At 30.9% G+C, this 17869-nt stretch overlaps 2 protein-coding genes across 2 annotated transcripts; both read right to left on the bottom strand.

Annotated features, from left to right (window-relative positions):
* Positions 1–7101: 7101 nt before the first annotated feature.
* Positions 7102–7897, bottom strand: LOC110728249 (non-specific lipid-transfer protein 2-like). The gene has a single exon (XM_021907925.1). The coding sequence runs from the start codon at positions 7765–7767 to the stop codon at positions 7483–7485; it is 285 nt and encodes a 94-aa protein (XP_021763617.1). The 5' UTR covers positions 7768–7897; the 3' UTR covers positions 7102–7482.
* A 5464-nt stretch (positions 7898–13361) lies between these two features.
* Positions 13362–14145, bottom strand: LOC110728250 (non-specific lipid-transfer protein 2-like). Its single transcript, XM_021907926.1, has one exon. The coding sequence runs from the start codon at positions 14032–14034 to the stop codon at positions 13747–13749; it is 288 nt and encodes a 95-aa protein (XP_021763618.1). The 5' UTR covers positions 14035–14145; the 3' UTR covers positions 13362–13746.
* Between the last annotated feature and the right edge of the window lie 3724 nt (positions 14146–17869).

Consider the following 17869-nt stretch of genomic DNA (forward strand, 5'->3'; position numbering starts at 1 on the left):
TTGTGACACGTGCCACATCAAGAAAAGTAGTATTCAAAGACAAACACTCATCACTTGGTCTCACCTTGCACCACAACTTCTTGTATCAATTTTGAGGCTCATTTCCATCAAATTACAACCCTTTAATTTGGGACCCATTCTCTTATATTAGTTTATTTGAAACTCTAATAGTACCTAACCAACACGAAATACACGAACTTTAAGTCTTTTGGTAGTGAAAGTGACGAGCGAAACAATTTTGAGGTTTGTATGAAATATTGACAGAGTATAGGATCGGTTTATATACTCTATCAATATTTCATACATCTATAAAAACGACCATCATATCAAGCCTTTAAATTATACAAAATATTGAATGTACATATATTTGCTCTAAGATAGTGAGGGATAGCTCAAATGGTTAGAGTTTCCCTCCCGATTTCTGGAGATCCTAAGAACGGTTCTCATCTCCGTCCTTGTGGCTCTCTAAACACAAACAAATATATATATATATATTATATATATATATATATATATATATTTATGTATATATATACACACGCGGATAGATATTGATGAATTAATTGAAAATATTTTCTATCAATTCTCCTAATAGTCTGATAACTACATTAGCAAATAAAATTCTTAAAGTGTCATGCTTTTAAATTCAGTTTATTGTAATTAAGCGAGGGATGAGTCGGATGAGCATTTTGAATGTAATTGGTCAAGCTTTTGAAATAATATACGTAGTATTCATAATGTGATTAGCAAATAAGAGTATTATATAATGACTTTTTTTTTAACACGTTTAATTTATCACAATATCAACTATCAAGCGCAGATATACTACCTCCATTTTTTTAAGTTGACACGTTTTGACTTTAACACTATTCACACACTTCCCTTTGTCCGTGTTTGTGCTTTATACGTAATGAAAAATATAGTCGTGTGTCATCTTGTTAGAATCGTCACAATATATATTTTCAAAAAATCTTTTTTTAATAATATTTGCTTATCGATAATTAAAAATATTAATAATTTAATTTGTGTATTGACAAACATGAATAAAGAAACGTGTTAACTAAAAGGAAACGGAGGCAGTAATACCGAATAACCGAAGTGATTGACAACAATTAATGGTCTATTTGTTTTTAACTTACTTTATCTAATTTTATACAATTCCAAACATAGTACGCATATATTAAGATAAGTTATGCCTCAAAAAAATGTTAAGATAAGTTTAGACAATAAAATTTCGACATGCTCATATGCAAGTTATGTTATGATGAATATAAGTTCAGGCTGAATAATATAATTTCAAACAAAATCGATTGAATGAAACAAACCTTAACTGTTATGTATGTATAAAATACCAATAATATGTTGGCTCACTTAGATTCTAGAGGTTTAAAATTTGAATCCTACCAAGTGAGGGTATTTGGAGGTAGGAATTCCTTTACCTTAACCCCTACTTTTAATTATTTGATCCGTTAATATTGGATAAAAAAAATGTGAGGCCGGATTGAGATTCGATTATGGTCTTTATCTTAAACTCTTAAAGTGCTACATACATAACCCCCCAAAAAAACAAAGGCCAAGTGTTTTTGTTTGGTAGATAAAATAATTTGGGATACCCCTTATATGATTTGTGGATAATGTGGATCATACCAATCGGGCAAAACCGCAAAACCGCAAAACATTGGCACGTTAGGAAAATCTATTTTTAATAAATGATTTAGAATTACGAATGTTATCGTGAGCTGAGAGCAAAACGGCAAAGATCAATGACATTGATAAGTAAACCAAAACACACCATTATTACGCACATAACATTGATCCTTATGCACGCCAATTAACATTTTGGTCAAGCTTTGACGTGATACTCAATACTTGTTTGTAATTAAACATCGTTATGCCACATCATTTACCCTTCATGTCTCTCTAAATTAAACCCCATAAAAAAAATACAAATCTGGCAACCTTGATGATAAAAATCACGTTAACATAAAAGATCCATTAAAAAAGACTACCTTATTATTATTCAAATTCTTACAAATTTTCAGCATGAAATCTTGACACCACAAGCAGAAATAACGCGCTTAGCACTAGGGGAATTAGCATAACTTTGATACTTTTTCTTGTACCCGCAAAGACATGGTCGTTGCTCTTTAAACTTATTGCAACAATCTCCCGATGGTGCCACATCTTGGGACAAAAATGCCCCTGCACAAGACATCAGCTGACTGATATCACATGTAGCCGCCGATGCCAGGATCGGTGCCTCCGCCAGCATTGCAGCCGCTACGACCACCGTGATCAGAGCAAAAGTGTACATCTTGTTGGCCATTGATGAGTAGTGAAATAATGTGTATGTGTTGTGTAGTGAAAGTGGGATAGTAGAGTGAAGTGAATGTATTAAGGGTTCATTATTCTTTTTATAGAGGAAAATGAAAGATTAAAAATTAGCAAAAGAGATTAAGATTATGATTAGGGTGGCTTGGATTGTAGATTTTAGCTATTATTAAACGTACTCGTACATGTGATATGATAGTGCGTGCTATTGTAGTTTTGCTAAATCGTTTTCTTTCGGTGCAATTTGCAGTTTGCACGTAGAATTTCTGTTCCCTTTTTGTTTTAAAATGGAATTTATAATATTAGGAACATTTTGGGATATGTGTAAACGATCACGAGATGAAAGTTTCATAAAATTAGTAATAATATAATGATAGGGAACGAAGATGAACAAAATAAGTAATAATCACTGCACTACTAATACAAAAGCGTCGTCTCTACTTTGTATAAGTTATACTCCGTACGTACAACACACCATATGTATAATCTGATGTATTGTATCTATGAAATAATACGTACGGTATGAAATCGTTATCATAAATTTATTTAGGAAGAAAGAATACGATGGATTTTAGCTCCGATTATTCGTAAGACAATATAAAATAAGCTATAGCAACGTATCAAAACAGATCCAAGACATAAAGATTCATTTATCATTCCGGTAGTACACAATAATTAACCAAGCAAGAATGCCAACAAATTAAGGCGAACTACAAGGTTACAAATTCTTAACGTACAAAATAAAAGACATGCATATAAGATATAGTAGCATATATAGCTACGTCGTACAATAGTACAACTTATCTCCTTCATTTTCTCCCAATTATGAAAAATAATTAATGCATTAAAAAATGCATATATTTTCCAGAGAGAAAACTACATAATTAGAGCTTAATAATTAGCAATCAGAAGGGAATGCAATACCGCAAACCTGAGGAATACCTTGAGCAGTAGGAGAGCATAAATATTTAGAAGTTTCAGAGTTAGTGAAGAAAGAACAAAGGCATTCTTTGGTCTGTTTTTTCAATGCAACGCAGCAAGGAGATGTTGGTGATGGTAAGCTTCCAATTTGAATTGCTGACAAACAAGGAGTAAGCTCTAAAGGGTTACACGCTTTCGCTATTTCGACCACCCCTAAGAGGAGCACAACCACCATAAGAGTTGCCATGACTTGACTCGCCTTCTTCGACATCTTGATTAGTGAGAGATGGGAGGATTGATATGATTAGAGAGGGGAAGAAGAAGGTTAGAGTAATAAATAGGTGATTAGTGGGATGAGGTGGTGAGATTATTAGGGCCTAGCTTTTCTTTATTTATAGTTGAAAATACAAGGGTTATGTTTGTGTATTAGTGTGTTAGGGTGCAATTAATGTAAGCGAATCATAATTTGTTGACATATCGTTCTTGGGAGTATGCAAATTAGATAATTAGGTTAACTTATAAGTTGCATTCATGAATTGATTTCTTGATGATTTCCAAGGACCAAAATAATGTCAAAAAACAAATGTTGAATCTGAATCATTGAACGTAGTCCTTTTAATTCGTACTCCATCACATCCTAAATGTTATTTCCATTTTGACTATACATGTTTATCAATGTATTACCTTGACATTGAACGTCTATAATTACATATATACTAGTTATAAATAGGATCTTGCTAACGAACGCCCCTGGAGCGTTAAATAGACATTTAAAATATTTCTAAACTGGTATATAATTAGGAATGCATGTCAAAATCACGCGTCGATTGGTGTAATTAATGTTCATTTTAATTCAATATTTCTATTTTTAGTTATCTTATCCAACGCCATCGGGGCGTTCGTTAGCTTTTGCCTTATAAATCTATTAGTTGAATATTAATAAGTTTTTCATTAATATGACTCAATTAATATAAAAGTCTGACATGATAATATTATGCTTTATATACTTAAGAGTAATTTAGAATATTAGAACTTTTGAATATAGCCAAGATTCTAAATAGGAAGAACAAAAAAGGTCGGAGAGGGACGGAGTATATCGGTGAAACCTAGCTTGGTTGTCCTTTATTCTCCCAAGCTATCTTGCTTTTGCAATTTTTTTTTTTTTTTTTGACAAAGTTTTTGCAATTGTAAACAAAACAGTTTAGACAAAATTGTATGCAATGCGGGTGTTCAATATATATTGCATGTATATTAGAAATAGAAATTTTCTAAAAAGCTAAATACTCCGTAATTTTTTTAATAGATGGAATATTTTTAGACTACGAAATAAGAAATATATTTTTTCCCGTAAAAATAATTCATAATATATAAAACCAATAAAGGTACATACTATTCATATATTAATGAACTAAAATATATATAGTCCCCTACTATGCTTATGGTAATTAAATTGTTGGCAAATCATTCTTGGGATTTTGTAAACAAGAGAAATACTATACATTAATTAAGAAGTTGTATAAGGCTCCGTTCACTTCACCTTATTTTTGCTGAACTGAAATATTTTTACTGAACTAAATTATTTTTGCTGAATTTAATTATTTTTACTGAACTGAAATTATTTTTACTAAACTGAAATTAATTTTGTCGAACTGAAATTATTTTTACAGATTCTCTATTATATTTCTTCTTTAGAGTTACTGATTTTACTGAACTGAAATTATTTTTATTGAATTGAAATTAATTTTACTGAATTAAAATTATTTTTACTGAACTAAACTTATTTTTGCTGAATATTTTTTTTTAAAGGTGAACTGAAGAGGGCCTAAATTGCATTTACGAGTTGATGACAACAAAATTGACACATGGTAAATGTTGAGGATTTCCTAGCACCAAGGCAACGTGCAATTGTTTCAAATGGAAGAAACACTAGTCGTTTTTTATTTTTTTTCTCCTTCACTCAAATTTAAATATTGGTTATATAATATGGATAGAAAATCTACATTAATCGATGAAGGAATCAAAATGAGTGATAAACTGATATATTTTAAGTCAAATTTAAATTTGATTACTAGTTTATGATGATCTAGTGCATAGCAAGAGGTGCCTTACTATAAGGGCAAGAAATATAATCACATGGTTGTTAAATGCAATTGACAAAATTGGTTCGTTTAATCGTTTTAGATCTACATCAACGGGAAAATTCGAGTTGATCTCTGAGATAAATCTGTAAATATATCCTCTCTCACAGTATAATGTTTTTCTTTTATTTTTTAAATAATAAAAGTGAAATAATAAAGTTGCATAGAAATCAATGCATAAAGAAATGTTAATCTCAGAGATTAACCTATATCAACATCGAAAATACAATGTTTTAAAATTGAAACTGCGGCGAATAAAGATTGTTATAAACTTGTACTAACTTGTAGATTACCATCTATCTTATTTGGTTAAAGTAAGATTCAAAATTCTATTTCTATATAAATGTAAGACTTAAAAAAAAAAAAAATGAAAGAAAAAAGAAAATTCGGAAAAAAAGGAATATCGAATTTTGAATCCATGTTAAGGGAGCTTGAGAAAGATTGCTAACTCTTATTTTCATTACAGATTACTTGATTAGTGATTCCATATGAATTTAAACGCAGGCCTTCGGAACAGTAATTACTTGAAAAAATGTGGCCCAAACTAAGAGCCCAATATTTTTATGTTACTGTTGGGTCGTCATTGGGCCAAAGTGTGGACTATACCTATTTACTCCGTAATATTGAGATAATATTTCATGATTTTTGTAGATGAGTTTTTGTATTTTTTATTTTTATAATTTATATTTTTTTCTGAGGAAAATTTTGTTGATGAGTTTTACTCTTAAAGAGTTCAAGAAATTTTTTTTTATATTTTTTTTGAAACCACCAAAACACCATCAATCATTCATTGAAGCGGAGTCTGAGAGTACATACGAGGTGATTCGGGGGGACAATGATTGACCCAAACTTGTTCGACACCGAACGAAATCAATCTAGCTAAATGATGGGTTACAAAATTCCCCTCCTTTTTACATGAGACCACGAAATAAAATTAAAAAAATTACATAATTCTAAGACATCATGAAGAATTTAAGAGTTAATCAATAGAATTAAACTAAGAAAACAAAGAAAGAATCACTATTTATAAATTTAATTTTATTTAAAAAAAAAACTTAGCTAAAAACTTCGAAACAACTTTAAAAATAAAACAGCACCAAATAAAACATCATTTATGACTACTATATCTAACGAGTCCTATAATTTAATAGATCTACCCACAACTGATTGCAATTCTATTATTAGAACCAATGAAAACCTAAATATGCATAGGAAAATAAAGAAATAATCTAAGTAATAAAATCAATTAAAACATCAAGCGATGAATGAGATCAACAGCATTAATAGCAAGCTGATTGAGTGGTGTAACAATATCCGTAACCCGTTTGATCAAGACGTCTCTAACACGTGAAGTTTGCAAGTGATATTTCTAAAGCCCTAATCCTATCTATGTAAACTTTTACTACCTTTGTTTCGATCACATAACTTATTTGGGTAGGATTAGGATTCTAATTAAGTTGTCAATATGATAGAATTCTATTGCAAGTGGTATTTCTAAAGCCCTTCGGTTAACACTTCAACGTTATGTTTACAAAATTCTTCCATTTAGAATTTTTTGAGAGGCAGAAATACCCCAAGCATATTCATTGATGATGAAAGGGGAAGGATATATATAATACTCGCAATTAAATGACAAAATTAGAATATGTAGAGTACAACTTCTTAGCTAAATTAACCAGTGCATAAGTAGATAATAAGTGGGACTATAATATAATAGTAAGAGCTCCTTTACTAAGTAACCACTTTACTATAATTAATATATATGAATAATATGATATCCGAGACACATATCATATATATAAATTAAACAACACATACAAGTATATAATCTTTGAAAACAGAGAATACGACATACAAGTGTGCAACATGCACGTATGTATACCACATTTTCCGTACCATAAGACCTACCATGATAGGCACCTAATAAACCAAATACAAATGTTATGGTTTTATTTTAACACCCACGTGACTATCCTTGATCACACTCATATAGTAATCAAGGGCACAAGTAGAGTACTATTAGGACTATAGTATAATAGTAAGACTCCGTCACGAGCCATCTAATAATTTTTTTTCTCGATGAAATGTGTATTTAGCATCTAACACTGACTCTACAGGTGGAGGCCACGCGCTTAGCACCAGGGGAGTTAACATAGCGCTTAAGGTTGGGGTTCCTTAGGTATCCACAAAGGCAAGGCTTTTGCTGCCTTAGTCTTGCACAACATGCGCCAGATGGTGGTTTGTTGGACATAATTGCAGGAGCACAAGGGCTTAGTTGCACTGGACTACAAGCCGCCTTAGTCGTTGGTGCCTCAGCTAGTAGCACCGCCATTACAATCACCGCCACTAGGGCAAGGGCAGCCACATTCTTGGCCATAATTATCACTAGAATAACAAATTGAGATGGTCTAATGAAAGATAAGGATGGAGATAAATAATGTAGTAGCTTAGTAATGAGTGTAATGCGTGTGTGTAGAGGTAGAATGTGGTGAGGAATTTGTGTACAATTAAGGTGTGAATTTATAGTGGAATTTTGGATGGTAAAAAGGAAAAAGATGAAACAAAAAAAAAAGGTTGATAATTAGGGACACCAGGATATAGAATGTGGGAAATTGTAGGTGGACAATTGTGAGTGGTAATTTGAGCGTGCGTAAGTATGAAAGTTGAGAAGTGTGCACTGCCACAAATAATGACACTTTCATATAGGGACCCTTTTGGTTTAAGTGGGTGGTTGGACTATTGGAGGTATTATGTTCTTTGTTGAAAATATTGGTAATCCTTCTCCAATTTTTATAATATCCCTACTTTTTTTTAAAAAAAATTTATTTTATAAATTGTACTTGTATGAATTGTAAGTTGAAACATGAGATATATTAAGCAAAATTTATGAAAATAAAAGTAAGATTTATAAGGTTTATGAATGCACCATTTATTCCCTCCGTTTATTTATATGTTTAGCAATTGTACTTTGATAAAAATAAACCACCAACTTTAAAAAAAAAATGAAATTAGGTTGAAATTAGATTAAATGAATGCACCACTTGCCAATTCAGTTTATTTATATGTTTATTAATTCTATTTAAGAATTTAATTTATAATTTATAAATGTTTAATGGAATTCATAAGCCTACACTACATATATCATTTATTCATGTATCTTATTACTTGTACATTTTTACAATTATTCATGTAACTGGCTCATTTATTGAATACACTTCAATTTGAGTCTGAGTATTACTGTAATTATATCCTACATAAATTTGTAGTAATAGAGTGTTGTTATTTCAAACGAAGTACACAGCTCCGTACTACATATGTATTACAGAGTGATACAAATTAAATATCCTTATAACTTAATTTATTTCCCTCTAATTCACATTTTACATCATTTTGAGAGTGAGGGATAACTCAAGTGATTAGAGCTTCCTTCCTGATTCTAGGAGAACATGAAATCTATTCTCATTACCCAATCTTGTGGCTCTCTAAAAAAAAAAAAAAAAAAAAACAAAAAAAAATTACATTACTTTATTTTATTACATCACTTTTTTTTTTTTTTTTTTTTTTTAAGGAAATCATAAATACATCACTTTGCTTACAATATTATTAAAAGAAGTCTATTTTTTGTTGAAGATACTTCTATTTTTAACAATCTTACATGCTTATTTTCTTTTATAGATTAACAACGAGCTTCTCTCTCTCTCTCTCTCTTTTTGATAGGAACAACGAGCTTCTTGTGTACAAGTTTTCATAGCCTAATTAACTTTGCCTTCATGCTACAAATTTTCCTAGTGCATGTGATCTAACACAAAACAGGTGTAATAATGCATAATGTTATTTAATTTTTTGTTCACAAATTATTAAAGGAATCAAAATTTTGAATTCAAAAGCCATTTTAATTAATCTTTTATAAATTGAAAATTCTAGTATACGTCTGCTTTACAAAGTGATTGTCAATTAACACATTAGTAAAGTCGTCAATTGTTACTCTTGTAAAAAAAAAAAAAAGTCGTCAATTGTTACATATGATTTCAACTGTTAGGTGTTCATTTTTGAAACCTAGCTAGATACTACCGATTAGCTGGTTGACTCTTTCTAATTCTTCCAAGTAGTATGAATAAAGGCGCTTACGTAAATATGAGTTAACCTGCCTTTGTTCTTGATTTTATAGACCAAGCTTTAAGGGTGAAAACAAAAATCAACTATAAGTACTACTCGTATAATTTTAGTACAAAAAAATTCTAATAGTACCAATAAGGTCTCCAATCAACTGGTGACAAAGACTGAAGCATTGTGTTTGCATGCAGAAGTGACCGGAGTAAATTACTAGCTTCTTCATGCAATGCGCATGTAAAGTGTCATATCAAAGTTATAGAGATGATGGAAAGACAGAATTTAATAGTCACGCGAACCATATCTTTTTAATATGGTTTAAGATTAATTAACGTATATATAAATATATAATCATATGAGGGGAGATTAAGAATTAATTTTTTAGAAATACGTATCGAGATTATTTTGTAATATGATTTGTTTAGTTAAAGAGATACTAACCCATTATATCATATTATTGATCTAAGCTAGAAGTTGTTGTGAGTTAAAAATATTAGACTCTGTTAGCCAAACTATTTCAGGCACCTAAAATAATTAATTAATTAATTAGGTGTTAGAATTTTAAGTCACCTAACTTAAATGATTAGTCTCCGACCTTTGGGATTTAATCTCCGACATTAAACGATACAATAGCTTTGAGTATTAATTATCTATTACTCAAATCTTTTGGATTTAATCTCCGACATTAAATGATATATGGTGATTTTTTTTTTTTTTTTTTTTGAGAAAGTGTGGTGATATATTTTTACTTAACAGTTTAATCAATTCACAACTTTATTTTTTTTTGAACCAATCAATTTACAATCTTTGTAAGGGTATGTAGTTTGGAAAAATTAATTAAAACCCAACTTTATTTTAAATTTAAAGGTTTTTTTTTTTTCCTTTACCTTAATGTACTAGTACTTAGTATATATGCAGTACTTAATATATGTGACATTAACATCCAATTGACGTAGACCAATCTTGAGAACTGGGGTTGAATAATAACAAAAATTCAACGTACTCAACAATAAGTCAACATGAACTTAAAGCTTCTACTACGTATTTCAGAAACAAACTAACCGTATATAAATATAGGATAATGCTATATGTTAATATGTAGCATTGTACCCCTTAGGGTTAAGAATCAGCATTTAATATTTTTCTTAATTTGGTATTAATTTAGAAATGTAGGACAAACGCATAAATCAGTGTATGTAATATATTTTCATTTTTTTTTTCATTTTTAGCTCCTTATATGTATATCATTTTGACATTTTCCATAAATATATGCATACTTGTTTATTCATTATAGTATATAGAAACATTTGGATAAACCATCAAATCAAGTCGCTAATTTAGTTTGAACTCATTAATGACAAATTTACCATAGTTGGATGACCTAACAAATTGCATAATGCGAAATTAAATCTAAAACAACACGGATTAACGTTATAATTTTAATACCCAAGAAAAAATGTGATTAACATCACAATGGTGCTAAAAAATAAACAGTAAATCAAGCAAATAACTTCATTAAAAAATCATGCATACTACTACATATTTCACAAATAACCATTTTATTAAATAGCGGGATATATAATCCAAGCTAGAATAGTTGTACAGAACACCACGACAGAGTGTACATACAATAACATCCACTTATACATACATCTACTAAATATAATACGAGTGCATGAGAAAAACATAAACATAGCAATCTGATTCATCATAATATATAGTACGTGATCAAAGGCGTAATTTGTACTACTCTATATTCGGAATTAATTGTCATGTCTATAAATATTATTTAATTTTAATGAGCAATGTGACAATCAATTCCGAATAGAGGTACTTTTTTTTTTTTTACGTATGATGTGTTAGTTTAGCAACTAACGTTGACTTTGCAAGTGGAAGCCATACGCTTAGCTCCAGGGGATTCAATGTAGGACTTAAGGCTAGGGTTCTTAGCGTATCCACAAAGGCAAGGTTTCTGCTCTTGTAATTTATCACAACACGCGCTTGATGGTGCTTGGTTGTACATAATAACTGGTGCACAAGGGGTAAGCTCTACGGGACTACAAGTGACTGCCTCCGTTGCTGGTGTTGCAGCTAGCAACACTGCCACGGCAACCACCACGAGTAGGGCAACGTTCTTGGCCATGATGCTTAGAAGAGAGAATTTATTTGCTCGAATAAAAGATTTGCTAGTACGCGTATGAGAGAGTGTAGTGTAATGTAATTGGTGAGGGATTAGTTTAGTGCAAGGTGTGAATTTATAAGGGGGGGTTTTAGAGTAAGGGTCAAATAGAGAAAGATAAAACAACATTATATAATTGGGTAAGCTTTTGAATGTGGGATTTTGGAGGTGGACATTTGTGATTGGTAGTTTGAGTGTCAAGAAGTGCGCATAAATTAATATTTGCCATATATAGAGAATATATATTGATCATCAAATTAATGTATACAGTATACCAATTTGGTTCTAGTGGGGTGGTTGGATTATTGGCTTTGTTATACTATTTGCTAGCAACATTAGTGCTACACTGCTACTTCTAATTTACAATATTGTAGTATCTAGTATACTGCCTCCGTTTTTATTTAGTTGACACCATTCTATTATCACGTTTGGCAATATACTATTTTAACGATTTATATTTCTAATTCTCGACATTATAAAATTATAAAAAGTGGATATTAATAAAATATACATTGAGACGATTCAAACAAGATCCCACTTGACTATATTTTATCATGGCTATAAATCACAAAAGCTAGTAAAAGTGTATTTTGTGAATAGTGAAAAAGTTAAATGGTGTCAACTAAAAAGAAACGGAGGAAGTATATAGTTTTTTTTTTTTTTTTTTTTTTTTTTTTTTTTTTTTTTTTTTTTTTAAGTTGGTTAACAATGTCAAAGACTATGGTGATGGACGAAAAATCTCTGAAATAGAAGATCCATACTTGAACGTCAAAAAAAAAAAAAAAGGAGTAGAAACCTTAAAATTAGGTTTGTGAATTAAGTTTGGTGGGGAAGTAGGAAGGTGAGACACTTGGAAGTAAAATTTGATTCCAAATAATTTGTGTTTTAAGAGGGTGACTCAGCCACTTTCTCAAATTGCAGTATTGCACTCAGTCTCTCCATTGTTGTAAAAGCACTTTAAATTAAAAAAAATACAGAAAATTGTGTTTTCATTAGCTAATTAAATTTGGTATGTTTTACTCAATTTATAAATGCACAATTTAACTTATTGTTATTGAAAAAAAATTAGTTTTGCTTATTTGAAAATAATTTATTAAGAAGTATATGTTTAACTTATTTTTGATGAAACTAAATCATTTTTATTCAACTTAAATATTTAAATGAACTGAACTATATTTAACTTGTTTTTGTTAAGACAACGGAGTATTTAATAAGTTGATAAGAATGGAGCCTTCACAAAAAATTACTAGAGAATAAAATTCGTCTTATAACATATTATTACATGCATCTGTATTTTTTTGTTTTTTTTGAAAAAGGGGAACCAATTTTGGGTCTCATAGTTGATGAAATTTAGCGGATCATTTTATTATGGGTTGGACCTAACAGGATGGAATAGGGTCCATTGCAGATTGACCCTTTTATTAATCACTATCATAGTGGGGGTCCAATATTTAAGCCCAACTTCGGTGTTAGTCTCCATCGAAACTACTGATACTCTGATAGAGTGATAGTCAACTAGTCAAGTTAAATTTATGGACCAGATTTTAGCTTCAATATTATTCCACTCCTTTTTTTAAGGAAAAAGACCATTGCAAAATTGTACGAGTAATAGACAAAATAAATGTTGTGTTTGTTCACACTAAGTAATTCAATCCAAAATACAAATTTAAGTGTTGCAAATATTGGGGAGAATATAGAATACTATTCGATTATTAGATGAGTCAAGAACAATACAACAATCCAATGAGATCATTACAACATACTAAAGTGCTCCTTATTTTATAATGTAACATTTTATTAAAAGGAAGATTTGTAAACCCCGGAACACATACAACCTCACACAAAAAGTGTGTAACATGTACATGTTTAAATACCACAGGATTTAATACAAGATCGCAAAGCAAACATTAAATTAAACATAATTACCTTAAAACCACCCTCACGACCATTTTTTGATCACACTTATACAGTGATCAAGCTAATAATAAAGTGCATACTTCTTAGATTTAAGTATATTATAAGATCGATCAATCTAATAATATAGTTTTTGTAATCGACATGTTTAGCTTAGCAACTAACACTGACTTTACAAGTGGAAGCTACGCGCTTAGCACCAGGAGAGTCAACGTAAGGCTTAAGAGTTGGGTTCTTTTTGTATCCACAAAGGCAAGGTTTTTGCTCCTTTAGTTTATCACAACATGCCTTTGATGGTGTTTGATTGGACATGATTGCTGGCGCGCAAGGGCTTAGCTGCACCGGACTGCAGGTCACCGCCTCAGTCGATGGTGTCACGGCTAGTAGCGTTGCCACGACAACTAGCGCGAGTAGGGTTAGGGTAGCCATGTACTTGGCCATTGTTGGTTAAATAATAGAAGAGGGGATATTTGTGTGAGTTTAGTGTGTAGGAGAGAGTAAGAATGAGCTAGAGTGGTGAGAATTTGGGTAAGGAAAAGTGTGAATTTATAGAAGGAATTTAAGGGGGAAAAGTCGGTACCAAAGAATGAAAATTTATGGACCAACATAATATTATGACCAAGGTTGGGCAACTTTGGAGTTAATAATGTTATAGTTTGAGTAGTATGTGAACGTAAGTAGTAGTGTTTTGAAATGTGCGCAAATGATGACATTTGACATTGGGACCATTTTGATCCAAGTGGTCTATTTTGTTGAGCATTTGAAGAATCGAAGTCTTGAATTATTGGATGTATAATTAGTGGAAAAATTACAAGAATTCTAGATCTTGAATACTCATGTTATCTTGAAATTTGATTGTTTGTTTTAGTTGTAATTATATGTTAGAGTATTACCTAATAAAAGTTACACATAAAATTTATCTGTTTTACAAAAATTGTATGTTCATAATTATTGTACCAATAGAAACCAATTAGAAGTAGCGAGAATGTTTTAGAGGGCAAGAAGGTTAAATTAAACTATTTACCAATTCAGTGAACGAGCAAGTGAATAAGGAAATTAGAGTTAGCTAGAAAAGGTTAATAGACAAAGAGTTTATAATGTGATATAATATTAGTTAGGACATACGGAGTACAAGGTTTCCATCGGACACTTGGGTGTAAAATTACAATTTGTATAACGAATAATGAAAAGGTGTAAATTACATACATACACATACATGCCGCGGCCTACAGGATAAAAATTGCAAACAAAGCAACAAAATTAGTGCGACATAGTTGGGAAAATGCTAGTTCTGGCTCGTTTCTAAACAGATTCAATTCCTCTCCTTTACTTCCAAACGCAACTCCAAACTGCAAGAAAGGAAAGTTAACAGTATTTCTTTTAAATTGTCACTTAAATTATCCTACATATACATTAATAGGTACCATGTGATCACATTGTTACATGTCAAAAGTTATATTCATATAAATTAAAGCAATCCATCTTCTAATTAAATTTATGAGCATGCATGTATGGGCTAGCTTTTTACAAGGAAAAAAAAAAAAAAAAAAGGTGAGGTCTTTTCTTTCTATTATTAGATGGTTAAAGAATACATGCATGCATAGCCGAAGGCTGCGAAAAGAAGCATCCTGGCCTCCTACTGTATATAATAGCAAATCTTATAAAGTATAACCATTAAAAAATATGTTATCTGTTTTTAGGCTACTTTTTTTTTATACAATGTGTTCACATCATTTTAGGGGTATTAAAGGATTTCTCCTTATTTTTAAAGTGTCTATCTTGTTAATTTAGACCGGTTTAATCCAGGCGATGTTTCAGTTTGGTGTAGAGCAGATCTGCTTAGCCTTTTTTTTTTAAGAAATGAAAATTTTAAGAGGGCATTAAAATCCTTTAAATTAAGTGAATAATGCATTTTATAAGGAGAAAATAATAAATCAAGTGGAAAAACAAAAGCCTTAGATTAAGGCCTTGAATTAGTGTTTGTAATCATGCCTAATTGAGCACTTGTGCTTAAGACCTCATCATGCCAATTATCATCACTTAGTCCATGCCTCAACAATAATGGGGATCATAATTCATAATGTACATAAACATATTCATTATATTCACCGGATCTCAAGTGATACTTCATAATCTCGAATGGCCGAATTCATTCTCCCGGTCTCTTCTTTAACATACATATATCATCAATCTTTTGATCGTGCATTATAATTCGATATGCTAGTGTCCTACGCATACATGATCTACACTAATCCATCGAAAACTTGGTGATTAATTCAAAATACATTAACGACGATGAGCTAATTAAGAGATTAAAGATTATATGTATGTACCGTACGTATTAGCAAGCCTTAGCTTTGTGAACGGGTTTATTAGGAACCTATTAGCCTTGCCTGTAGGTTATGTTGACAAGAATTTTTAACTAGAGTATGGTATCAGATATTGATGGCCAGATTTTAGTTACAACAATAGTCGTATACAAGTACTGTAAATGGACTGATTAGACAGTTTTGATGGATTTATTATTGATATATATTTCGAACTGATAGTGTTCAACAAACTTACTAATCACTTTATTCAAGGATTCATAATACCTCCTATTATGGAATATATTATATTACCTCCGTTTCAAATTTTTTGCAACTTTGGGGTAATATTTGTGAGATATAAAATATTCCAAAATTGCAAAAAATATGAAACGAAGGTAGTACTATTATACTTTTAAAGTCAAAAGTTCGAATCCAACCTACGTGCCTATCTGTATATGGTTGTTGGGAATAAGGATTTTGCTTGTCCATTAATTTTTCCCATGCTCTATGGCCTAACTTATACATACAGATCAGAGTTCAAGTCATGTGGAATTTAGTCCAGTAAAATCCATCTTAGATAAAGTTCTAAAATGCGCACTAATCAGCTTCTTTTAACATACTTCGTATTAATTAGAATCCAAGATATTGAACTTTCACGCATCTTGACGAGAAATTATACTACGTAGTAGATTTGTCAAGTCAACATCTATATATTTTCTCATGGCAAACGGGACTAGTACTAGTATTCTTTCGTAAGAATTGTCAACTTAAATATATAAGACAACAATTAATGTAGTAGGTGGCTAGTTTTGTACTTACTTGACAATCATGTTAGAAATTTCCAAAATCCTCAAACCTATGTTTAAAATCTTAAGTATGCATAGCTAATTGGCTATGGAGTGGTGTGGATGATAACTAACTTAATTAAAGTCTAAGAAGATTGTATCAGGCTAAGCTAATACTTGAAATCAAGTCTCATTTACATCATTTGTCCACAATGAGTTTATGACTCTCTCTCTACATAAAAAACACGAACCAGTAAATCGGCAAGCTAAGATGCTATAGGCACTCCAATTAAGATACAAGCAAGTCAATATTTACAAGATATTTCTACTCCAATCTTCAAGTATCAATACTCATTTCATCAAAATTGTAGCAATTGTTTGTTCTTGTTTTATAGTCCATATTAGTTACCATTTGACAAGCTAAGTTTAGTATAGAAGAAACAAATATGTTCGTACATCCTCCTCTTCAAGTTGATGGGACAGTTAATTGAAAATTCAATAACATTTATGGTGGAATAATATCACGGGGTCCTTCCTCAATAATGAAAGTTACCGACAACACAAGATCAGAAGGCATTTTTCTTGTTTCATGCTATATGCCCTTAAAGAAGGGATTCTACATGCACCTCCCATATATGTACTGCATAGATAAGAGGCTAAGCTGTTTTCATCGATTTGGGTTAGGTGCATTAACATCCTACCATGTATCCGTACAAATAGTATATCGCATGGTCACATAGAGCTTGATATGAATATTGGATACATACACGTACTATGCATAACACGATAATTGAAAACCGTGAAAAACCAAGTGTAACAACTACTCCCTCCGTGTTAACATAAATGAAACGTTTTGACTTTTTGCACTATTCATTTAATTCATTTTGACTATTGTTTGTGATTTATACTTAAGAATAAATATAGTCTTGTAGGTACTTGTTAGAATCGTCCTAATGAATAGTTTATTAATATTCAATAATTATTGTGATTTTTTACTTATTGATAATTAAAGATATTATTAGTCAAAATATTACATTAACATACTTGCATAAGGGAAACATTTCGTTTATTTAAACACGGAGGGAGTAATAAAAGACAAGGGAAGATTATTACACACGACCTTAAGACCTTTAGTACTCATAGGAAATTTGAGTATAGGTCGATGTCGATCACCTAAGAAAA

Source organism: Chenopodium quinoa, unplaced genomic scaffold (assembly GCF_001683475.1).
Source record: "Chenopodium quinoa cultivar QQ74 unplaced genomic scaffold, ASM168347v1, whole genome shotgun sequence".
Taxonomy (NCBI): Eukaryota; Viridiplantae; Streptophyta; class Magnoliopsida; order Caryophyllales; family Amaranthaceae; genus Chenopodium; species Chenopodium quinoa.

Bases quoted from the DNA above. Each gene is read 5' to 3' on its own strand.
- LOC110728249 (XM_021907925.1), bottom strand. From the start codon at position 7,767: ATGGCCAAGAATGTGGCTGCCCTTGCCCTAGTGGCGGTGATTGTAATG.
- LOC110728250 (XM_021907926.1), bottom strand. From the start codon at position 14,034: ATGGCCAAGTACATGGCTACCCTAACCCTACTCGCGCTAGTTGTCGTG.